The following is a 25,109-nucleotide window of genomic DNA, read 5'->3' as shown; positions in this document are numbered from 1 at the left end:
ACATTCCTGAGATAAGGACTTGTCAAGAGGAGGAGTTAGAATGCTGAACTCTTTTCACCATTTTGATCTTATTTCGTGACCTTCGGCAAGTCACAAAATCTTTATGCATGCCCAAATCTTCATTTATAACGAGATGACAGTGGTGTCCTATCCATTCCTTGCTATAAAAAGTTTGGATTGTTCTTAACTGAGCATTTCAAAACTCAGTTATGACAGTTTGCCTTGGGCTTTGGGTGCTGCTTCCAATAATTAATAAACAAATCAAGTGAAAATCTAAGAATCGTGTGTAGACTTGGAGCAATAAGACCTGTGTCAGATCCTGCTCCCACTATTTCTCAACTGTGTGAGTAGAGCTTAATTCCTCAGGAATCCCATGTTCCCATCTGTAAAGTGAAAGTGGTCGCTAAATGATTTCTAAGGCCCTTGCAGATCTAAAACTTCATGATTTCATAAGCACTCTGAAGATAGAATCTGTCTTGCTTATTTTTGGTTATTTTCCCATCTGCCAAAATAGTCCCTTGTGCATTAACTACATTTCTTATTTAAATATGGGGGAGATATACTATTGGGAAAATGTTGGGGAAGGCCTACACAAAAATGTAACAAGAAAAAGTCACAAAGTGGAAATACAGGAGGAAAGATACTACTGGATGTTGCACACAATATACTTCAGAACAGAAGCTATTGAGGACTTGAATACTAGGAAACATACACCAGGAAGGATGGGGAGGGACACCTGGTGGCCACAAAGATGGAGAATATGAGTAGGTGACTCTTACTGATGGAAGAGCCTTCTGTACAGGGACAGTGACGGGGCAGTCGGGTGCCACAGGTGCTAAGCTGGTCAACGCTTCTCCATCTAAGGGAGGCATGGCCTTAGATGTTATGAGATTTTGGTGAAGAAGGGAGGCAGGAAGGAAGCATAATAATTCCAGGGATTATATTGGTGTTAGGCATGGCTATATCTCAGAGGAAATTTTAGAATAAAGAAATTAAGGCCCAGTGAAGCAGCTAACTTGCTCCACGGTCATCTAGGTAGCAAGTGGCAGGAGCAAGTCTAGAGCTATGTTTCTTAGCCCTTAGTCCTGTGCTCTTAGTCCCCATTAATATTAGCACATTTCAGATGGAATATCTGAGCAAATCATCTGCATTGTTAGTTCCATGATTCTTAGGAAGGAAAGAAAAAACCCTTACCTAACAACCAGACATAATTCTAGGTGTTTTCATCTTTGTGATTGATTCCCTTTAATCCCCATAATCCCTTTTCCTTATGAGGAAACTAAGGCTCACAGAAGTTCAATAAGGGCTAATGAGAGTTAGTGCCATGGATTGATTATCTGAATAAAAGTTGAATTAAATAGCATTAAATCAAAACCATATTGTGTAGCCTGGAATGAAGATGTAATAGGAGTGTTGGAGTGTGAGGATTTGGGGTACTCAGTGTTTGGTTACAGGGGGGGTGGGAATATGTCTCACCAATTACTGCATAGCCGCCAGGTAGGATCTTGTAGATGATACCATCAAATAAGATTCCATCAGGGAATAGCATGGCCATGATCTCTCCTACCAGCCTCCCAAATGCAGCTCCTAGAGGGAAGATAAAACGAGGGAAAGTGTTATGAGATGCAAGTTTCTTATCCTCTATGTTTTCAGAGTCAATCTGTCTTTGGGTGTTAAGACCAAATACAGACCCCCTGCATCCTGGGCCTTTCTTTAAGATCTCAGGCCTCCAGCAGAACTTACCTATCACAAACACAGGCATGAAGCCTCCGCAGGGTATGGGCATGGTGGTGGCCACGATGGACATCCAGAACTGGAGTGAAAAGAAGCATCAGATCATAACACGCTCTCAACTCTATCCACATATATGCATACACCTCCTTTCTCACTATCATCCTCCTTCCTGCAGAAATCCTGGGATAGCTAATCCTTCTGGAAGCCACCTTGTCTGTCACCTTTCCTCCAGATCCAAAAACCATAGTGCTCTCAGACTAAGAGATCACCAAAGACAACACTACAAGAAAGTTCCTCCAGATGGCTAATCCAAATCCCTCCTACTTTGAGTGACTATATTTGTCTTTCAGCAGTCTACAACAAGGAGTAGAGCCCCAGAGAACTCCTCTTTCACTGCCCCAAAAGGACCCTTACCTACTATACCCATTGAGTCCAGAAAGTTCATCTCAGCAGAGTGGCCTGAAACTCTTGAAGCTGGAGGATACCTTTTCCTAGTCAGGTTATGTTTCTGAAAAGGAGCTCCAGTTATAAGTGGCAGAAACCACAAAGTCTCAGTGACTTCCTATGTGATTAATTTAGCTTCAAAAGGATCAAAGTATTCACAACTTTGAAATTGCACCAATTGTATTGAAAACTAGTGAGAAATAAATTTCTTAATTTTCTACACCTTAGAAAGAATTCCCCTTAGCCAGGGCTGACCTCAAGAGGCAGTGACAAAGACTCTAACAAAGATTCATCCCAGAAGCTCTGACATGAAGCAAACATATATTTCTTCATGCCAGAATATGACTACTTAAGACAGTTGAGAATTTCCAAGATAAATGTGCAAAATGAAGAGACTATAGACCGAGAATTCCTTGAGGACAGAGAGTGTATCGTGTTATTTCTGCCCTCCCTCTGCACTGGCAAAGTGCTCAGTAAATGTAGGTAGGTAAGAAGGAAGGAAGGAAGATAGGCTGGTCAAATATTAATAGTATCCATGCAAAGCAGAAAAAGCTCCTCAACGATAATATTTGCTAAAACATATAACAGTAATTAATGTTCACCCAGGGGAACTTGTTTAAAAGGCTTATGACCAGACCCCACTAGAATCTACCAAATGAAATTGTCTGGAGACAGGGTTCTAGGCACTTCTATTAATAGTTTAAGCTTCTTAAGCGAATCTAACACTTAACAGGTTGAAACCCCTTGAGCTGTCTTGTACCATCTCTTTGGGGTAAGTACATAAGAGCCATAAGGATTTTGCAGGCTCGGGTTAATCTGAGTGCTCAAGTAATTAAAAAAATAGGTGACCGATAGGTCTGATTTCAGAGGATGAACTTTAGATTACCCTCCAAGATATGTGTAAGAACAGTAACAGGATCAGAGGGCACTGAAATTGTCAACTCCTACAGCACGAAGAATGACACGTGAGATTAACAGACTTCTTTAGCTATTGGCACATGAAAGAAAAGATCCAGAAGTGGTGTGGAAACAACTCCCAAGATTTCAAACACCCAAGTCTAGAGAAATGGGACACTAGAGATGCAGGATCACAGATTCCGCTATATTTAGACTCTTCATAAGAAGGAGTGATAGGAACATCAGGCAAAAAGAATTCTAGAGTCTCTGGCTGTGCCTGGAACTTGATGATACAAGGTAGCAATGTTAGACTTACTCAAAAAGAACTGAGAAACTGGAATTACATTCATGCTCACTGTAAAAGCTCTTGACTTAGAATATGGTTATATTTTCCATGTCTTGAGATTGAGGAAGACACAAATTCCCTTCATCAATATTATAAAAGAGTTGAATTGGGAATCTTGCCTGCCTCTACTGGCAGAAGCACATAGACTAAATTTAAATCAGACTGTGGAAAATAGTTTTAGTCATTTTTATATTTTAATTTGGCTATGTATCCTATTTCCCACTTTTCAAAAAAAAAAATAAGGGTATGGTTATGTGTCCAATGATTAGACAGTGAAAATGCTGGGAAGGAGTGATGATTAAGGAATATCATGAATTTGTAACAATGAATAGCCTTATGTTTGTAAATATTATAGGATATTATAGGCCTGCTGCCAACTGTTGGGCTTGAATATAGCCCAGGAAGTATGTGTTTCTTTCCCTGATACACTTACGATGTAAAGATTATCAAGGATGCAATCCAGTGAAAGATTAATAATAGTGACATGTAGTTGAGTCCTTCTATATCATCCAAGTAGGTTTCTCAAAGTAAGCTTGAATGTGTGAAGTGGAATCCCAGCATATAGTTGAGAATCCAAGGAGAGGGGATAGGTGTGGAGGAAATGTTGAATAATATAGAGTATTTTGTTTCTACAAAACTTTTCAAAATCTTGGCATTTTAAAAGTACATGTGATCCCAAAGTTACCACATAGCTCAGTCTAGAATAATACCAGAAAAATACAGTCATTGTCATTGGACAATAAACTCTAAGATCCATAAAAACTTGGACTTGGTTACTGGTGATGGGTTTGACTACTCAACAATTAATTATGGGAGGCTGGGATTTATAAATTAGAGAAGATGAACTCTGTGATGAAAGTCCAAAAATCAAATCCTTAATAAGACACTGACACTTTGTGACAAAAGTGTCAAATCTTTTGAGAAAAGAAATAAAAAAGGATTAAGTTAATAAAGTGAGTCTGCAAAATATGGATGCTATAGACCCAATTAACCCACTTAGAGTGGAATGGGGAAGATCATACACAAATACAGCTTCCAGAAACCAACAGAAAATCCTGAGAATATAAGTTACAGAGAGTTGAAATCTGGTGTGCCAAGCACCTGGTATCTCTAGTCATAAGATCATTGACAAGTACACTAAAAGAGGAGCAAAAAACAGGAGGAAATTTTAAAATAATTTTTAGCATTGCAAGCATAAGATTAACGAAAGATGAACAATCAAGTAGTGTGTACTTGGCACATAGGAAATGCTTAGTAACATTTATTGAATAAATGAACCCACTGTAACCATTACAGTATAAATATGATTTAGTGACTCATATCCTGGGAAAATGTAGATTCATAAAAGGCATCACATATAAATTAACAGCAAGGTATGCAAAAGCCTGGAAGTTCAGTTTGGAGAGAGGTATAAATAACAACACTAATATACAGGGGAAAATGTTGGATTATTCAGGCAAGACATACCATTAGTAAAAAGGCAATCATCAAAAAAGAAAATAAAAGGTAATCAGCATTGTAATAGATGTCACAACCCGGGGTAGAAATAAAAGTACCTTGTGTAAGGCAGTAATTGAGAAGTCTATAAATACATCATCCTTGATGATGGGTAGATATGGAAAAAAAAACTGATGTAAAAGAAATCAGCCTTTGTTTCTTAATTGAAGCTAGGAGAAAATGGTTTGAGAACGGCAAAATCCCCACAGCCTCACTACCTAAATAGAGAATAATAACATTTATAAAAATTATTTATAGTCACTAATAAAATTGATTTAAATATTTTATCTCTTTTGAAATTCTAGAAGAGAGATTACCCACAAGACTAGGGAAAAAATGGATGTGTAAATCAGCTAAAAATGAATCATCAGATACATGGAGAATGAAGTACCTAATTATCTAATATGTGAAGGGAGATTTGGTTAATTAATCTGAAGTTTTTACACAGTTATCTATAAGGCTAAACTCTATTTTGTCCTTGTTTACCCAGCTCTTGTGATGGCTTAATAATGTAACAAGTAGATCCATTAGAAGGGTTGAATAACTAAACACCACCAACTATGACATGAATGGAGCAATTAACAAAGATATTGGTTCACTGCTATAGACAACAACTTAGGCTATGGTTTCCAAATGATTTCTCTTTAGCTTGGACAAAGACCAGATGAAGTTCTACCTCTTCCTACCCCATGCAAACCCCAGGTTCCCAGACTGAAGGCAGGTAGGGGGTTGGGGGTCAGTAGTGTGGGGAGCAGTAAGTACCTTCATGACAAAGAAGAGAGAGATGACGATGACGACATTGACCTGGGGGTGAATCCAAACAGCCGACAGGCCCAGGCTCTCAGGATCTCCCGTGTGTTTCACCCACGTGTTGTTGTCAAACAGAGTGCTGATGGCCTCCCGGGGCATGAGCTGGGAGGGGAAGCAGCAGAGGGACGTGTGTCCCGGGTACGCTGTGCTTCCTCTTCTTAGAGAGCCTATCCCCCAGCCTCATTACTCAAGGGTCCCTTGGGCACTTTTCTCAGGGAGAAGCTACCCATTCTACTTTTGGGCGAAACTACGTATGTTCCAAAGCCTGAGGGGCATCTGTGCTTCCTGTTTTCCACGTGTCCCCAGTCTTGGCTAAGTCACCTGACCCGCACCCTTAGAATCCCCTAGAGCTGACCTCTCCAGCCATGAATTGACCCATTCCTGGTGGAAAGGTGAATGAGGCGATGACAAAGGTAACAATTCCTGGATACAGCAGGCGGCTGGAAAAGAAACAGAGTTAACCCTGCCCCTAACTTAGCCACCCCACAGTGAATGGCACACTGAACTTTGGCAAGTGTTAGTTAGTTCCCTGTAGTCCCGTAGTCTCAGTTCTTTAAACAAAGAGTATTCTCTTCACCAAAAAAAAAAAAAAAAAACAATCTTTAAAGGGGAGAACACACGATTCACCTCCTCACCACAGTAGCAGGGCTTCCTCATATTTTAACACTAGCCACTTAAAGGCATCTAATGCCTTCCCCAAAGATAAAAAGGGAGGAACTCTTGGAGAAACCAGAAAGCAAATGTGTAGGGCAAAAGAAGGGCGGTGACTCACTGCTTAGCAAGAAACTGGCTGAGGGCCTTGTGCTTTCGGACGCCGAGCATGACTTGGCGATGCAGATACACAAACACAGCTCCCAGGAACCCGCAGCAAATCCTGAGGGTGTAAGTTACAGGCATGAGAGCTCTTGCCCTGGACCTCGCCACTGCAGGGAAGCAGATGCCAGGCTCCCGCCTTCCCTTTCTACCCGCCCCCTCTCAACAATCTCCTCTATCCATGCCCACCCCACCCTCTTCCCAGCTTTGGGTCCCTTCCAATCCACAGCCTCACCCCAATCCCTGCCCACCACACCCAGAGCTGGTGACCCCACTGACCCGATGACAGCAAAGGCTGGGAGTTCCTGCAGGTCAAAGGGGAAATCCATTCGAAAATTGGTTCTGAACAGAGCAGTGATGGTGACTACAGGACAAAAAGACAAGGATTACGCCGGCAACTCCACCAAAACCCCCAGATACGGAAACAGAGGTCATCTGTGTTAAGGATTAATTCCTCCTTTCTTCCAATCCCAATTCCTCCTCTTCTATTTCATTTCCGTTTTTCCATGTACAACCACTCCTTGGCCGTACTCCCCTACTCCGTGACATATATCCCTGTCCTATACCCAGGGGCCTTGGTCCCACTCCCCGAATAATACCAACCATTCCTTCCCTGCACTGCCCTACGGAGCTGCCCTCCGAGCCCGTCACCAGCATCCCTATTTCACACAACCTGCACCGAGGGCCCCCCATTACCAGCGTCCTTGTTCCACACCGCCAGCACGCGGAACACAAAGGCGCTGAACGTGGCTGCGAAGAATCCTCGCCAGTAGTTCCGGACGGCAAAGTAGGTAGAGGTGACCTCGATGCTAAACAGCACTCCTGTAGGGCACGGAAGCAGGGTCAGGTGCAGACACAAGTGCAAGCTCTCCCCCACGCTCCCCTCCCCTGGACCAGAGGAGCTTTTGCTGAAACTGAAATCTGGGCAGAAGCAGCAAAGGAAAGTAGAAATCTCTTGGAGTCTCGTGCTCAAAACCACACACCTGCTCAAGCTAGAATTATTCATTTACTATTTATTTGTAGACCAGGGATGTGGTTAAATAAGACACAGAGAAAAAGAGAAATGAATGGGCCCTCAACCCCTAAAATGTGAGGATCAAGTGGCCATGTCCTCTCCACCCCTAGAATGCAGGGTTCAATGGCGTTCACAACTGTTGGATATCCATGGAGACTCCAAGGTAGTTGAAAAAAATCTGCAGAACATTTAGAAGGGGGAACAACTTCCAGAGCAGGTACTTGACAGAGGTGGCAAGCAGGGCCCAGAATTCAGAGAGACTCCCCTTAGCATCTCCCTCCAGTCTTTCCTATCTCCCCCATACACTCTGGGGTAACTTTATAGGGAAGAGATAAAAAAAATAGGAGGGGCTTTGTAAGAGCTGGCACTGCTCAATATTTCCAGAAAAAAAGCAAAGGAGTCATACAAATTAAAAACAACAACAACAACAACAACATAAAAACCCTGATAAAGAAGGACCACAGCAGGGGAAAAACCAAGAGGCCAGAGAAAGACAAAAACAACTATGCTTTAGCAAGGCAGGTGCCGTAAAAGAAAGCTCGTTGGTAGTCCTAAGTAGTACTGTTTTGCAAGTAGGTGCTGCAGCAGAAAATGAGGGGGTAGATCTACAGAAAAGAGAACAAGGGTGGGTAGGGACAAAGTAAGGAACAAGAACAAGGGCATAAAAACAATATGCAAGAGATACAAAGAAACAATCTTTACACAGATCAAGAACTTGGGGGTTGGACTTGGATTAGGCGCAAAGTAAAAATTGATGACACGATGACCTAAAACCTGGCTAAGCCTCATCTTTACCAAACACGAGAAGGGGAGGCGGGGAATGCAGCACGGGATTAGATGAGCGGAGAGGAGGCCTGGCCTCAAGGAAACCCGGAACCCGGCAGGTCGCCTCCTCTCCATGGTCTGCCCACGACCTTCCACCTGCCCCCTCTTCGGGCAGCATGCCACATCCTAGTAATTTTCTTCTCCCTGCTCTATATTCAAAAGTCACACATCTCTTGAATCTCTCAGGACCTCCACCTTCTCTTCGATAGGTGTCAGTCAACTAGTTCCATTGAGTCATCCGTGCCAAGGAGATGGTGGCCTGGCGGTCACTCCCTCCTAGAGCAGCTGCTGCATTTGGGCAGAAGGTTTCTAGTGGGTCATCCCCAAGTCACCTTCTCTGGGAGGCCATCCCCCATCCTCCTCTGTAGGTGGAGAATGTCTATCTCTCATCCTATACTCAGAATTTTAGGCTGTTAGAGCACTTAGCATTTTCAGATCTAATTATTTATCTGTTTACCTTTCTGAGTTACCCCTAGGATTAAAAATTTCTCGGAAACCAGCAACTCATACAGTGCCTAGTACATAATCAGGGCTCAGTGCCTATTCTAGGAATGAACAATAAAGGAGAGAAGAGGAGAGGATGATGAAGAAAGATAACAGACTGGGTGGAACTGCAGAGAACGGAGCAAGGCGAGGGGTAACCTGGGGCAGACAGAGCTTTGTCAATCGTGCCTTCCACCCTGCTCTTCATATCACCTCAGGTAAGGCAGCTGCCTCTGGGCCTACAAGGAGGATTTTTAAAATTTTTTTTATTTTTTTGAGACAGAGTCTCACTCTGTTGCCCGGGCTGGAGAGCCGTGATGTCAGCCTAGCTCACAGCAACCTCAAACTCCTGGGCTCAAGCGATCCTCTTGCCTCAGCCTCCCTAGTAGCTGGGACTATAGGCATGCGCCACCATGCCCGGTTAAATTTTTCTATATATTTTTAGTTGGCCAATTAATTTCTTTCTATTTTTAGTAGAGATGGGGTCTTGCTCTTGCTCAGGCTGGTTTCAAACTCCTGAGCTCAAATAATCTGCCCGCCTTGGCCTTCCAGAGTGCTAGGATTACAGGCGTGAGCCACTGCACCCGGCCCAGATTTTTTTTTAAATAGAGATAGGATCTCACTCTGTCGCCCAGGCTGAAGCGCAGTGGTGTGATCATAGCTCACTGCAGCCTCAAACTCCAGGTTCAAGCTATCTGCTCACCTCAGCCTCACAAATAGTTGGGACACAGGTGTGTGCCACCATGTCTGGCTAATTTTTTTATTTTTCGCAGAGATGGGGTCTCACTATGTTGCCCAGGCTGGTCTCGAACTCCTGGCCTCAAGCAATCCTCCCACCTTGGCCTCCCAAAGTGCTGGGATTACAGGCGTGAGCCACTGCACCCAGCTAGAAGGATCTGACAGCAGGAATCAGGTAGAGTGAGTCTCTCTTCTTTACCAGTAACAAAAGCAAAGTTAGCTTTGATTTGCCTGGGTGTAAACTACCCAACTTATGAATATTTTACAACAATTTTTTGAAATCCTGGGCTAGGTTTTGTTTCTGGGACACTTTCCCTAGCAGTCTGTCGCTGTATGCTCCGGAATGAGAGCTAATTTTAATATTAGCCTGAGCCAAACATAAAATGTGCTGCTAAAAGGAAACAAAGCATTGAAAACACAAACAGCTTTTGGAAACTCTCGTCTCCTAGGCTCTGGAACATTGCTCTCTCCTCCCACTCTGGATTCCTTCTCTGTCTTCTCTGCCGCACCCAGGGCTTTGTCTTTGGTCGCTAATGTTGCTACCCATAGGCGCGCTTTCTCTCGCACTTTCATTTGTGCCCCTGGCATCAACCACACCTATACGCTGCTGGTTAGCGAAGCTGTTTTCCACCCAGTTCTGAGCTTCAGACTCACCAACCCGGCTGCCCACTTGACATCACCTGGATGAGCCCCAGGAACTTTAAACGCAATATACTCAAAGTAAAAATTATCAATTTCCCCAGATCTGTTTCACTCTCCATATTCCAGTCTTGGTTACTAACACCACCTGCCCCACTCACTACTGTCCTTGCTGGAAACCTGGGCGGCAGCCTAGATCCCTCCTTGTCTCTCATCCCTCATATCCTCACGTAAAACCAATCACCTAGCAGCAGCAATTTTATTGTCTAACTCTCACATTTATCATCCTCTTCTCTATCTCTTCTGCCTCTGCCCAGTTCAGCCTGATCATCATCAGGACTAGGACAATTGTCTTCTTGTTAATCTTGGCTTAATACTGATAATCCACAGGCCAATTCTATCCAGTGCACATCTGCCAAAGGGACGGCATGGACATTTAAAGCTGGCCATGTCACTTCCTTGTTCAAAATCCTTTCATGGCTTCACTTCACCCAGGACAGCATTGCCCAAAATCAGGCCTGCGAGACACTACGGATCCCATCAGACGGACCCTGCAAAAGGCGCTCTGTGGGAAATGCTGTGTTGGAGCCAAATTCACAATGCATGTCAGCACAGCCAACGTTCTGGTAACTTCTCCAGCTTAAAAAACTATCTGTTTAGACAAGCATTTTCCAACTGATTTGACCTTGGAGCCATTTTTACACATTACATCTATTAACACCACGAAGAAGTATGCACTGCAAAACACACTTGTGCAAATCCAACCTACAGAACAAAATCTACGTTCTTGTGCGTGGCCTATGGGAGCCTTCATAATTCAGCCTCCATTTACCTGTCCAGACTCATTTCCTGCTATTCCTTCCCTTGCATCCCCTAGTAAAACTCCATCTACTGTCATGAGAGTCTCCCGACCTTAATTTTGCAATGCTGTTTCCTCTGTCCAGAATACCTGGACAGAATACCGTCTTCCTTGCAAGTTCCTACTTATAGTTTAAGCCTCACATCAAACGCTATCTCTTTTGTGAAGCTTCACTGGCTCCCACAGGCAGCTAGCAGAAGGTTGTCACCATGCTTTGCCCAGGCTGCCACTGAAGCATGTATCTGAGTGGGCTGTGCTGATCTTTTTGCCTGTCTACCCTTTCAGCCACGAGCACCCTGAGGGTCCGGGATCCGGCACCATGCCTGGCACATAACGGCAGCGAGATGCTTGCTGTTTTAGTGGAACGTTGAATTATATTCCTTTCACTGGTGTAAGTAAGGCTTAATTATAAGCAATTAAGTTGACTACATAGTTAATAAATTATTTTAATGCTAATATTTTTCTGAAAGAAATTTTTAATATTTTCTTTCAGAAAAATATTTAATATTCATAAAAAACAAATTATATAATACCACCTGCAAATACATTTATCATTTAACACTTCATGCAAAGCAGCCTAAACTTTTAAGTGCTTAACAACGTCTTGTGTCAAGAGCAATGTTTCATCTGTAACTTTCCTGTGGTCTTTACTTTTCCCACACTCGACACAGGACCACGGAGAACCTTCCTGATTCATCTCAGAAATTCCAGTTTTATTAGGAATATGCAAATTCTCCTCACTCTAAAGAATCTGGCTGAGTAAAAACAAAACACCAAAATTCTTCCTGTCTAAAAATATTCTCTTGACCTTCTGGATTTGGAAGATTAAAGAGTAAATAAAGGCGACAGTGGGTATAAATATAAGTGTGAACGTTTAACATGTGTGGAAATTCAAACACACCATCCTCCCGAGACAGGGACTAATGACTTTAATGACTAGAGCTGAGGACAGAAGTGCAAACAGGATGCTGCCGATGCGTTTGCTGACTTGATCTCCTTATGCCGTGCGCTTTGGCACAGTACTGGCACGAGTTAGCGTGATACATGTTCATTAACTTCAAACTCTTAGCCATATATCATTCCCGAGCCAAGTCATTTAGCTACCTGGAAGACTCCTCTCTGAAAAGACTGATTGTATTTTCATAACTGAAAAGAAATCTCTCACAGCTGGCCATTTAAGAAGCATATGCCCTTCCTGCAATTATGTTTTTCCAGTTGTCAACTTGAGGTCCTTTTTATCACAGCGACGAAGCCAATGAATGATCTATGTAATCCTTACCCTGTTAATCCAGCTACAGCTGATTTTGATGGGTAAATAAACAGATACTACTGCTTCCTCTGACCACATCCATCAGTTAGTCATCCATGATAAGAAAAATAATCTGATAGATCAGTGTTTGCCTTATATATGTAGAAAGAGCTAAACTCAACTTTAAATTGCTATCAAGGAACAATTATCTTTCAACACCCCCTGCCCCCAAGTATTCCTCATTGAAGGCTTACCATTAATCTAAATAAGGTCCACCTAAACTCTCATGTCCTTAAGAAAACACAACAAAATGTAAATTTTCCCCTGGTGAAGGAAGTTCATAGAGTCCCCTGTTACGAGGTATAATAAGTGCAGGACAAAAATATCCAACAGCACAAATAGATTTTAATATAAGTGGGGGAGTCCTGGAGACTGCCTAGGTTTCAACTCCTGGCTCCGCAACTTGCTAACAGAATGACCTTGCTCAAGTCACTCGCCTCCTCTGTAACTGAGTTCTCTTCTCTTCCTCCTATGTAATATCTGTCTCCCACAGCTTTAGGCGTGAATAGACATAAAGTGTTTAAAACGGTGCCTGGCACATAGTAAATGCTCACTGAAAGTTAGCTATTCTTTCTCCAGCGAGTAAGTAACCTGGTGATGCTAGCACTCGTGGATGCCGACTAGAACTGTTCTGGGAGCCAGGCCCGCAAGCCGGCTGATACGGGAGGGATCGGTCACTTGCCTCCGAGAGGTGTCCCGAAACAACAGCCAACTCCGACAGCACAGCCCACCGTCAGGATGTCAGCGTAATAGTATGGCTGCTACTGGGGGAGAGACAGACAGAGGCAGGTAGAGGAGAGGAAGGGGGCAGAGAGGATAGGAGAACAAGCAGGGAGGGGGAGTAAGGCAGAATAAGAGGCCTAAGTCACAGAGAATTGTCCGGTCCCATTGGCCCTCAGATTCCCATTGCCCCAGGCCAAGAGAAACTGAGTGAGTTTGGCAAACAGGAAGTGACCTTGTAGCGCAAGGCTCAAAGTAGAAAGTGAAATAACAGGCAAATATATGACAGGCAAGTAAGTCAATAAATGATGGCCGGAGAGGGGCTGGAGATGGGGTTATTCATGGTGAGAAGTGGCAACAGCATGAGACAGCAAGGACTCCAGACTGAGCAGTACCAGTAAGACCTGCACAAAAGAGTAACCAGCCTCAAAAGAACACGCAGCCCTTTGGTGGGAAAATACAGGTGTCTGAAGCCTGGGGGCTGTGATCCATGGTCACTCCCTGGATGCCCACCCCAAAGCTTGTGGCAGCCACCCAACCCCACTTCCAAGCCTTGCTCAGGCACCAGGGGTAGGGAGGAAGTGAAACTTGCCTCCAACGGGGGCCGCAAAGCAGCATCCCACGCCCACTGCGCAGGCCGACACCAGGAGATCAAGCTGCCCAGGCACGGTCTGCAACAGAGAAGCAGGCAGACCAGACGAGCAGAGTGGAGACAGGGGTGGGGGGTGGGTGTGGGAGGATGGGGCGGGGGAGGGGATCCAGAGCGACAAAGGTATAGGGCAGAGCACAGGAGGGAAACAACAAAGGTACAGGGCAGAGCACAGGAGGGAAACGTGGAGGGAACCAACATAGAGGGGGTGCTGTGGACTCTCAGGGGTAGCATAGGATCAGACAGGGGCCAGGCCACCACGTAGGGACACAGATCAAGAAGGGGTGGGGCTCAGGACAGGCACAGGCTACAAGGTATTATGTGATCACGTGGCCAGGGTAGGCGGGTGGGGGCTGGAGAAGAAGGGAGCGTGGATTAGCGCGATGCCCCCTTCAGCCACACGGCCGGCCCAGAGCAGAGGCAGCCCTCCTGCCCTCCGACACCCTGCGCGCACACAGCCGATCCTTCTACCACCCGGCCCCTGCCCATGTCACTGTCTCCACCTTACCTCATAGACCCCACAGAACACGGACATGAACTTGCTGAGGACGGCAGCACAGATGCTGGCAATGTGGACAAAGGGGCCCTGAGAGGGAGGAGGAGAGTGCCAGGTCAGGAGCCAGAGCCGCCAGGAGGGTTTGTCACAGTCACCGCACTAATGCTCCAGGCACTGTACTAGGCACCGGAAATACAGAAGACAGAAAGACAGTCCTGCCCTCCCAGAGCTCCAGCCCAGCGGGGAGGGAGATGATAAGCCAGTATGTTACCCTTTGCTATGAAGAAAATCAGGGCAGAGAGATGGGGAGAGGGAGGCTGGTGGGTCGTGTGTTTATTTATTTATTTGAGACAGAGTCTCACTCTGTTGCCCAGAGTGCCATGGCGTCAGCCTAGCTCACGGCAACCTCAAACTCCTGGGCTCAAGTGATCCTCCTGCCTCAGCCTCCCGAGTAGCTGGGACTACAGGCATGTGCCACCATGCCCGGCTACTTTTTTCTATATATTTTTAGCTGGCCAATTAATTTCTTTCTATTTTTAGTAGAGATAGGGGTCTCGCTTTTGCTCAGGCTGGTTTTGAACTCCTGACCTTGAGCGATCCTCCCACCTCAGCCTCCCAGAGTGCTAGGATTACAGGTGTGAGCCACCACGCCCGGCCTTGATCATGTGTTTAGATAAGAGGGTGTAGGGGCCCCCCAAGCCAGGTACAATCTGGCAGTGCCGTGAACAAAGTGGGGAGTGAACAGCACCTGCAGGAGCCCTGAGCAGAGCCCAGCACAGAGGGGTTGAGGGTTGAAGACACACAGGGGAGAGGGCAAAGCCTGGAGAGAGAGGATCCAGAGCCCCAAGGCCTCACAGGCCAGTAAGCAGTTTAGATTTATTTTAGGTGGGATGGAAAGCCATTAGGAAGCTCCTGACCAGAGGTCAGATGTGGCTGGTTCCAGTTTTAAAAGATGAGCATGGCTGCTGGGTGGAGGAGGAGCAAGGACCGGCACGAGCATAGGACTGAGGGAGGCCTGAGTGTGCAACCTTGAAAACAGCACAGCCTCTTTCTCCAGCTCAGTTTTCTCAGATCTGTGCAAGAGAACTGGCCTAGGGTATGCTAAGGCAGCGGTTCTCAGCTAGGGGAGACTGTGCCCCCAGGGGCCATTGGTCAATGTCTGGAGACATGCTGGTTGTCACACTGGGGTGCTATTGGCATCTGGGGGTCAGAGGCCGGGGATGCTGCTAAATATCCCACTGTGCACAGGACAGCCCACAGCACCTCTTCCAGCCCTTGCCCCGCCCAGCTCTGAAGTTTTTGTCATTGGACCCCAAGCCCAGGACGTTCCAAAGCATTTCCCCCTCCCTTGTGACCCCGGCCTGACCTGACCCCGGCCCCCACAACCCACTTCTGCTCCCAGAGCACCCTGTAGATTCTAGATTCACTCCCGAGTGCCCCTCCCAGCTCATACCTCTTTTCCCACAGGGATGCCGCTGCCCAGCCCCGCGGTCAGGGCGACAACCTTGGCCACAAAGGCCTTGAGCGTGAGATATTCCTTCAGGACAACCCCACGGAGTATAGTCTTCATTTCAGGGATTCCAGAGCCTAAAGGGTTAAAAGATTTTTGTGCAGGTTCAAGGTGGAGGTTACAAGGGAGCTGAGAGTGGAAATGGGGACCCGGGGCGGGCGGGAGGGGCTGCAGGCGCGGGATGACGGTGAGCGGGGCCAGGGCTCTGCTAAGCAGGGAAGGGGCGGGAGGAGACCGAGTGGACCTTCTCATGCCACCCAGATCATGTTGGTCTGGTAGAAAGTTCTCACCAACAGCCTGGGGAGAGATGAGGTGGCAAAAGAGGGCGCTGAAGAGGATGAGGATGAGCGGGAAGGTGACCCAGACCAGGAACTGCAGGGGGAGGCTGGGCTGCATCTGTGCGTAGGTCCACTTGTAGGCTGCGGAGACATGCCTGGGGTTAGGGCGGGCGAGGGGCCACGTGCCCGGTGTGTTCTCGTGCCAGGGTTGCTCCGTTTGCCCCTCCTGGGATGGTACCACTGTCATTTCACACGTGGAAAACCTGAGTCGTGGGCGGTGAAGGGGCCTGCAAATCACACTCGCGTGCTGGGGCTACAGGAGCCTGGTTAGAGGCCATCGCGTGCCCGGCCTCCCAGTGTGTCAGATATGAGGGGTTCCTGGGACTCAGGGCGTTCGGTGCTAAAACTGGGAAAGTCCCAGGGACACTGGGGAGTTGGTCACTGTCCTAGAGGGGCACTCAGCTTGGGTGGTAGCAGCATGAGAAGTGGATGTGGGTCCGAGTCTGGTCTTGTCTGGGGCTAGGGTCCCACCTGAGCCCCTCTCTGTGCACATCCTCCTCCCCAAACACACCTGAAGTAGAAACTCTAGAAATGGCTGAGGGCAAAGGTCCAGGTTGAACCTACCCTGCAGGCTTTTGGCACTGACGTAGTCCATGCTCCAGCTGACCAGGGCCATCAGCAGTCCCAGAAGCACCAGAAAGATCCAGTCTTCCCCTAACTTCCTTCTCACCACGAGTCCCAGACGGTGGACACAATCTAGGAAGAGAAAAGGGTAAAAACAAGAGAAAAGCAGCTAACCAGTCACTACCGTGGGTGCAGGATGTGAGAGCGGAGAGGAGGGGTTGGGGCCTAGGGTCTGTGTGTTCATCTCATTCCCTGCATTTCTCTGCCTCTCTGCACCTGCTGCCTCTGCAGAAGGCACCAAAGTCCAACTCCCCATGAATACTTGAATTCCTTTCTAAAACTCTTGTTTCTTGGGGTTGGGGGAGCAATAGCAGGGAGCAGGCAAAGAACGGAGGTGGGGAGAGTCCTTAAATCTCAGAGGAGGGTTTTTAGGGGGGATATGTGCAATGGAACACCCAAGTTATTCTCCTAATCCTGGTACCTCCTAGTCCAGGTTCCTTTATTCCTCACTCCCCATCACCTTGACATTTGGAATAGTGATCCTCATCCTTGCTGTCCAGGGTAGAACTGGAGCCCGTCTTCTTGGGCATCCCCGTGTCCGGCACCCTATCTGAGACCTGTTCTTTGTGATGGCCATAGATCTGCAGAGAGGGAGAAAGGTCAAGGTCTGTCTTGTTGAAGAATAAAAAAGGGGGCCAGCACAGAGACTCACAAACTGAAGAGGAATCAGTTTGATTCCTGAACCCTGGCTTTGGGGATTGCATGCAGGGTCACCTTGAGGTCACCCTTCGTGGTCAACTGTCCTCAACTCTCCACTCGCCATCCTCATAGCTCCCACTCTTCACCTTTGTCCGTCCATCCCACCTTCTTTCCACCCGTTCTGCCACCTGTCCTCACCTCGGCCTATGGAAGCCTCCACCAAGGAGGCCAATTTCCACTTTGAAGCTGAGACACAGAGAACCGAGCTGAGCCGGGACCATATGAACCGGGGGTGTTTCATGCTTTCTGTGTGTCCCACCCTTTCCCCAGGTCACTCTGCATTGCCCTTCCTGCCAAGGGGCTGAACGTGGGCAGCCTGAGGACAGATTGGCCTTGCTAGCAGGTGACTCTTGCTTGCCCTGTGCCTGGTGCATCTGGCCTTCCTTGAGAAACCTCGTGTCCTCTGTCAAGCTTAGGTAAAGCCCTTCTTCCTCAACTCCCGGTGCTTGTACGCACAAACGGGAGTCAGCCCCGTCAAGGCAAGTCCATCTGCTTCTTCCCAAAGTGAGATAATCAGCGCTCCCCAACACGTGAGGAGGGCGGAGCGGCACCCCTTAGGGTTGGTGCCATAAGGCATGTGTGTCTTCTCTGCCCGTTGTTGGCTTGCCCCACCCCCACTACGCTCACTGTCCTCTGGGGCCGGGGTCAGGCCAGGCCATGTTGCTGATTCTAGGAGAACCTGAGTAGAAGAGATCTGATTTCACAATACAAGCAGCAGAGTTTTATGCCTCAGTCCCGAACAGGCATGCACTAATTGCCCTGCTCATGGTATGTCTTCTGGGTTAGTGACACAGGGAGGCAGCATTTCCCTCCAAACCCTACCTGGAACCCAGAGAGAGAAGACACTCCCAGTGGAGGTCAGACAGTGAGGCCATCTCAGCCCACTGAGGTCCTAGGCCAGTGGAAATTAGGAGGGGGGTGCTTCATATTATATACCTGGGCTGGGTACACACAACAGCCAGATCTGTCCTGGCTGGTCTGGTGCTAACCAGTACACCAGGGCAGGGATGGGAGAGGGGTATGGGGAAATCAACCCTCAAGTCTGCGACTGACACAGTATCTGGGATTTTTAAAGGACTCCAGTTTGTGTGGAGGGGAGAAGTTGGGAGAGGGAAGGATAGATGAAACAATATTGACAAAGTGTTGATAACTGTTGGATACTTGGGGGTTCATTATGCCATTCTATTTTTGTGTAAATCTGGAGTTTTCCATAATAAAAATTAAACAAAGAAAAACTGAAATCCAAACTCCTCCTGTGTGCTTTCAAGGCTCTGTGGAAACCAGCTCAGCCCTCCTCCCCCAAACTAACTCACCATTGCTTTCCAGCATGAAGCTTCCTGCTTGCTTGGCCAGTTCACTGTCGCCAGAAAGGGCCATGACTGCACTTCTACTCAAGTTGCCGTCCCACCCATGTTTGCCCACGTGCACAGGTGACAGTGAGCCAGAGGAGGGGTCTTCCTGTGCAACCCCCAGTGTTCAAAAGCATAGGTCAGACCCCACCACCTCCCGGGAGCCTTCCTAACTCACTGTTCCGGCCCACACTGACCTTCGTGTCCCCGCTTCCCAACTGAGTCCCTGGTGCTGCCTTTGCAACTGCCCTTGGGAGTCAGGCAGGGACTGGGAGTGGATCCTCTTGACCCAGGTGCTGAGGGCACCTGCACAGCCCACCCCCCTCAGATTCCAAAGGGGCAGTAGGCTGCCCTTTAGCAAAAACCCTTTTAAACTCTAACCTCCTGCCCCAGGCACATTTCATCCTGTCACGCTGAGTTCTTTGGTGCAAGAGGCACACTGACTTATTAAATGTCACCTGTACATTTTCACATGACAGTGTCACAACCTTTCCTTTAGTTGTGCTCATCCCCACTACCCTTTCCTAGGTGTCTGTAACCCACCAATTCCAACCCCTGGACGATACTCATCCTTGGACACCCCTCATTAATTTGCAAGCTCCTGTCACTGGGGATCACATCTCTGCACCTTTACAGGTGCCTAACATGCCATAGGTTCTTACGTCTTCTTCTTGCCTCCTGAAAGCTCGATTACATTCCTCTGCTCATTGTGACATTGGTAGGCCTTTGATCACTCATATGCAATTCAGTCTGTTTTCTCCCTTGTCCCAACTCCTTTCTTTTGCCTGCTGCAGAGGGCTCATTTGTGTGTGTGTTCTGCCAAGGGTCTCGGCAATCTGGTGGCGTGTGGGTGAGGGTGAGGGTGTGAGAGACAGCTTGCAGCGCCCAGCAGCGTGGGCTCCTACACAAACCACTGCACATAGGTTATGTAAGCACGAGCGATGCACGCGTGTGTGGCACTGCCACATCCCCGTAAGACCGGGGATTCTGTTAGTAACGTTGCATAACAGTGCACATACATCCAAGTGCGTACTTAGGTGAGCCCAGAACCTTGAAAGATTTTCCTATTTTGAACACATTACCATGTGCTATTTCTAAGTTTTAAAAAAAAAAAAAAAAGTAACACTGCTCCCTCTGTTCATCCAGTTCCTAATTTTCACCAATCTCTGGCACCACTGTCTGCCTTAATCCACTCCCCCCCCCCCAAGGACTTTACCTGCGTGGGGTGGACGTTGTGGCGGGGGCCTGCGTCCTTCCGGAGCCTGTGCTGCAGGCCCCCGTTCTCGGAGGGCAGTCCGTAGCTGGTGCAGTGCTCGAAGGGCATGTACTGGTACTGGGGGTCACTACCCCACCAGCTTTGCTCCCCCCCACGCTGCTGTGACTTGGATTGCTCCATGCCCCCACCCCCCCAGCCCCGGCCAGGCTTTGGCCTGCTTGCCCCCGTCCTCCCCCCAGTGTAGCTCCTTAAGCCTCTGCTCTTGCTGTCCCCAAGGCGTCTGGGGCAGCATGCCCACCTCCAGCTATTTATAGGCCCCTCTCCGTCACATGACCCCCCCATTGCCACATCTGATCTGCTTGGGGTCGAAGCAGGTGTAAGAGCAGGGCGGGTGGGGGCTGGGAGAGGACCTGAGGGACAGCCCCACAGGGAATTCCCTCTGCCGAGCCAGTAGCATTGTCCCCCTCCTTAGTCACCAGTAGGCTTCCAGGCCCATGTCACTGGTCCCTCTATAAATATCGCCTGGATGAGGATGGGGAACTGCTGAGTATGCTCTCAAACCTGCGTGCAGAGCTGGTGCTCTGAAGCCCTCCACGTTGGCCACCTCTCTTCAGCGTGTAGAAGGTGAGGGTGGGTGCTGGATGGAGTGACTCTATGGCTTGGAAGCCCTGGAGCGCCAACTCACCTGGCAGAGCAACTGGTGTCTCTCTGCCATCTCTCTCTGTTGGCTTGTTCTCAGCTCCGCGAACCCCCGGGGTTTAGTCCTCATCTGCATTGTAAACTTCTGTCTGGCCAGCTCTCCCAACTCTTCCCGTTTCCAGTTTTCTCCTCCAACTCTCTGCCCTCCTGCTGCCAGAGGCTGCTAATAACACCTGGTGCCACCCCTGGATCCCACCCTTTGCACCCCCTGGGTGTGGCAGGCTTGTGGGAAGCAGGGGTGATAGCCCTGGGTTCTGGCATTTCTCCCACTTCCCAGACTGATAGTGTCAGCCACAATGCCACCCCGGATTTACGGGGAGGGCCGAGCTTCCATTTGGACTGCGGAGCACCCACCATAGCCCCATCAGCACAGGTCGGATACTAGGGAAGGGGGGAAGTAGGCCAGGGCACAGGGACGGCGGGAGTGGCAATGGAGTGAGGGCTTCTCATGACAAGCTGACAAACAAGAAAGATGATGGGGAAGTACTCTCTGCTGTTCTTCCCTTTTCAGGCCAATAAATAATTTTTGGCCAAGGACAAACTATTAATATCTGGCATCACATTTTTTTCAACATTTTTTTCTAAGACATCCCTGCCCTATGAACTGTCACTATAGAAGAAAAGTTCTAAATTGAGCCAACGTGAAGTTTAGCATCCATCACCAAGTGAGGTCTGTCTCAGGACAGTTCAAGTTCAGGGACCAAACATTTTCATCAGGAAAATGCAAATCAAAACCACAATAAGGCATCATTTCACATCTGTTAGGATGACTATTATCAAAACGCCAAAAGATAAGTGTTGGTGAGAATGCAAAGGGAACCCCTGTGCGCTGTTGGGGGAACTGTAAGCTGGTACAGTCATTAAGGAAAACAGTACGGAAGTTGCTCAAAAATTAAAAACAGAACTACTGTATGACCCAGCAACCCCACTTCTGTGTATACATCCAAAGGAAATCAGTATCTTAAAGAGGTATCTGCACTCTCCTGCTCACTGCAGCATTATTCACAGTAGCCGAGATATGGAAACAACCTGAAAGTCTGCCAACAGATGAATAAAGAAAACGTGGAGCATATACACATGTGCACACACACACAAACACATACACACACACACGATGGAGTACTATTCAGCCTTAAAAAAGAAGAAAATTCCACCATTTGCAACAACATGGATAAACCTAGAGGAAATAATTCTAAGCAAAATAAAGCAAACAGATATACTGCATGATCTCACTGTGGAATCTAAAACAGTGGAACTCATAGAAGCAGAGAGTAGAAGAGGGGTTGTCAGGGGCTGGGCTAGGTCAAGGATGGGGGATTGGGGAAATGTTGGTCAAAGGGTACAAAGTTTCAGTTATGTAAGATGTTTAAGTCCTGGAGATCTAATGCCCATGGTGACTACAGTTAACAATACTGTATTGTATACTTGAAATTTGCTAAGAGGGTAGATCTTAAGTGTTCTCATCACACACACACACACACACACACACACGGTAACTATGTGAGGTGATGGATATGTTAACCAGCTTGATTGTGGCGATCATTTCACAATGTATATCAACACATCAAGTTGTATACCTTAAATATATACGACTTCTATTTGTCAACAGTACACGAATAAAACTTGAAAAAAAAATAAAAGCACATTTTCTAACAACAATCCTATAAATCTCAAGGCCTATAATCTATGCATAAAGATCACAGATGTGGGATGTTTTAGGGACTAAAGGTTCTGTGATGATACCCACCTTGCCTACAGGCAGAAAATAAGGAAAGACATCTAAAGGATTGGTGCGAAATGAATGGAATACTTTCTTAATAAAAAAAAAAAAACATACTACCAAAGTGAAATTATATTCTTTGGAGGGCTTCAGAAACAGAAAAGATTTTCATCTGTTTGTGGATTATGGCTCCCCTGAAGGTGATCAGTTTCTGTAGAAACTTGATAATCACAAGAAACAAATATGAGATACAATTATTATTCCTTACTATTTGTGAGAAACTCGGGTCCCTAACACAGAGCAGCCTGGTCCCACCCAGACTCTGAGATTTGAAGGCGGGGAGCAGTAGGGCTGGGAAAGTGCTCACACGTGACCACGCCAAGTGAAGTTAAACTTAAATCATGAGGTCTAGAAGGAAAGCGCCAACCGTAATTCTCAAAACCAGATTCTATGAAAAGCACCCACAGGCTGTTAAAGCTGGATGGCAAGGATTTGAGCATAAGTATCTAGTGTTTGAAATTAGAAACAGTGGCTTAAACTATTTAACCATGGGATTTAACCATGAGATATTGTCTTGCAAAAGAACAAGAAAACAAAATGTAAACTATGCCCAACTCTCACTCCAACATCCCATTCCATCTAGTGCTTAGGTTCTTATTTGGAGGGACAAAGATGGGCTTCTGGGGATTTCTATGAAGCTCCTAACTGTGGAAGCACATTCATAAGCATACATGAATAACATGTATCCTTCCAGGGCTTTAAAAGGATTCTTCTAGGGTCCATGGTACTAAGAGGTTAAAACCTATAGGCTTATGGAATTGCTATTTGAAGGAAGGTTGTACAGTGGCCACAGAGGATACAGCGTGGAGGAGAAAAGTTTGCGTGGAGGCTATCTGTAGGTGGTGGTTCTCCCTTTGGCAACCCCGAGTCCACTTGAGCACGCATTTTCTGGCTGGGTTTTACCCTTTTTTTCAGACTCTCACCTCTGGCCTTCCCAGCCCACTGGGCAGTACAACCATCACACCCTTTAAGGATGTTTTCAGTCTTTATTTTCCCTCTGCACATCTAGGCAGCATGGAGCCCGCGCCCATTTACTTTCTGAAATCTCAGCTAAGCTACTACAACTTCCTTGGAAGACCCTTTCTCTTTGTAGCACACTTCACTGTGGTTATTCCTTCTCTACTTTCTATTGGGCCTTGCCTTCCCTATCCTTTAAGAGTCCTTGGCCTTTTCCCAAGTCCTGTGTATCAGTGCTTCCTTGTAGCACTTGATGGGTCTCTTTCTCCCCCTTCTGGCTTTTCAAACATGATACACTTTTCCCTGAATTCCTACCGGGATAGTGCTAACATGGAATAAAAGTTTGGGGTCTCAGTTTCATTCTCCTAGTCTAATGGGAAGAATCGACAGCCCAAATAAGGGAGGAGGGAAAAAAAAAATCTCATGCCAGGAAAAACGTCATAGAAGCAAGATTGTTATTTAAGAACATACATTCAAGTTGACAAATAGTTTCACATCCTGGTCTCAGTTTCCTCAGAAAGCTGTAACTAGAGGGTTATAAAGATAAAGGAATGCACTTTAGTAAAGCACTGACTGTTGACTTGTATTAAACTGAAACTCATTTTGCTATAATATATACCAAGCATTGTTAATGCTTCAATACCATCCGATTTACATGCATCGTCACATTTAATTCTCAGAGAGAACTTTTAAGGTGGAAACAATTTTCATGTTTAGACATGGGAAACTGAGGCTCAGTGTTGGCTACCATGTTCAAGGTCTCTGATTATCTTCAAAGGCAGAGCTAGCATTCAAAATCAGATCTACTTAATTCTAGACTCCATGCCCTTAAAGCTACATTTCTTCCTCTTCTGATAACTAAAAGTCTCTGAGCCTCATTTCCCTCTTCTGTAAAAAAAGGGAAAATGACTGTGGGGAAGAAGGAATGGAAAGCTCCATGCTCAGTGCTACAGCATACCAAGCACTCGATCAGCTCTAGCTGTTATTAGTGTCTTCCTCCTTCTCAAATTAGACACCTCTCCCCTCCCCTCCTAATATCGCACCTTTGGTCTGCTATCCCACTTCTTCTATTCCTTCCTGTTTTCCTTCCTCCACTAGAGGAAACAGGATGGGAAAGGGCAGCAAGGGCAGCCCCCAGCTCAGGGAGGGGGATAATTTTAGAAAAGAATCCCCTGGCAGAGGTATGCGGGGGAAGGGAATAGAGCTGTGAAATTCAACCTCATACCCTGATTCAAGGCGGGGGTGAGAAGGACGTGGAATTTAGTCAGAGACAGATGCTGCTTTGTAATTCCCAAACATATCACACCTCCAAAAAGCTTTCCTTTCCTTTAAATGGGTCCTTACCTTATTCCTACTATTCTGGTAATTTCTTAACCTGTCCTACACTTTGTATTCTTCCCTTGAAGCTATCCATCCCACTGTTGTTTTTTCCTTGCAGTATAATCGACCAGCTTTATAGTCCAATTTTTACAGCCTTTTGCTCCCAGTATTCTTCTGCACCAAATTCCCCTCCATCTGGTGGTGTGCTTCAGCTCAACTCGACCCCCCTTGCTCTTCCTCGACAGTCACCCCTCCCCTGTATTCCTCAACAAGCTTCCACAGCTGTTTCTTACCAAAACACTCCTACAGAATTTCCTATCTCTTGTTAAACCTCCACAGCCCA

At 46.8% G+C, this 25,109-nt stretch overlaps 1 protein-coding gene across 1 annotated transcript in view; it reads right to left on the bottom strand.

Annotated features, from left to right (window-relative positions):
• The window catches only part of CLCN1 (chloride voltage-gated channel 1), a 30,828-nt gene extending 10,638 nt beyond the window's left edge, over window positions 1–20,190 (bottom strand). The window contains exons 1-14 of the mRNA XM_012768097.3: window positions 20,011–20,190; window positions 17,207–17,327; window positions 16,687–16,818; window positions 16,075–16,203; window positions 15,728–15,861; window positions 14,287–14,364; window positions 13,092–13,170; window positions 7,238–7,363; window positions 6,821–6,905; window positions 6,501–6,602; window positions 6,084–6,168; window positions 5,681–5,830; window positions 1,744–1,813; window positions 1,477–1,587 (exon numbers count right to left, since the gene is read on the bottom strand). Coding sequence (XP_012623551.2) covers window positions 1,477–1,587; window positions 1,744–1,813; window positions 5,681–5,830; window positions 6,084–6,168; window positions 6,501–6,602; window positions 6,821–6,905; window positions 7,238–7,363; window positions 13,092–13,170; window positions 14,287–14,364; window positions 15,728–15,861; window positions 16,075–16,203; window positions 16,687–16,818; window positions 17,207–17,327; window positions 20,011–20,190 — 1,582 coding nt within the window. The remainder of the gene's footprint in view (window positions 1–1,476; window positions 1,588–1,743; window positions 1,814–5,680; window positions 5,831–6,083; window positions 6,169–6,500; window positions 6,603–6,820; window positions 6,906–7,237; window positions 7,364–13,091; window positions 13,171–14,286; window positions 14,365–15,727; window positions 15,862–16,074; window positions 16,204–16,686; window positions 16,819–17,206; window positions 17,328–20,010) is intronic.
• Between the last annotated feature and the right edge of the window lie 4,919 nt (window positions 20,191–25,109).

This window comes from Microcebus murinus, chromosome 9 (genome assembly GCF_040939455.1).
Source record: "Microcebus murinus isolate Inina chromosome 9, M.murinus_Inina_mat1.0, whole genome shotgun sequence".
Lineage (NCBI taxonomy): Eukaryota > Metazoa > Chordata > Mammalia > Primates > Cheirogaleidae > Microcebus > Microcebus murinus.
Note: the sequence above shows the minus strand (reverse complement) of the source record. Positions and strands in the feature narration are given on the sequence as shown.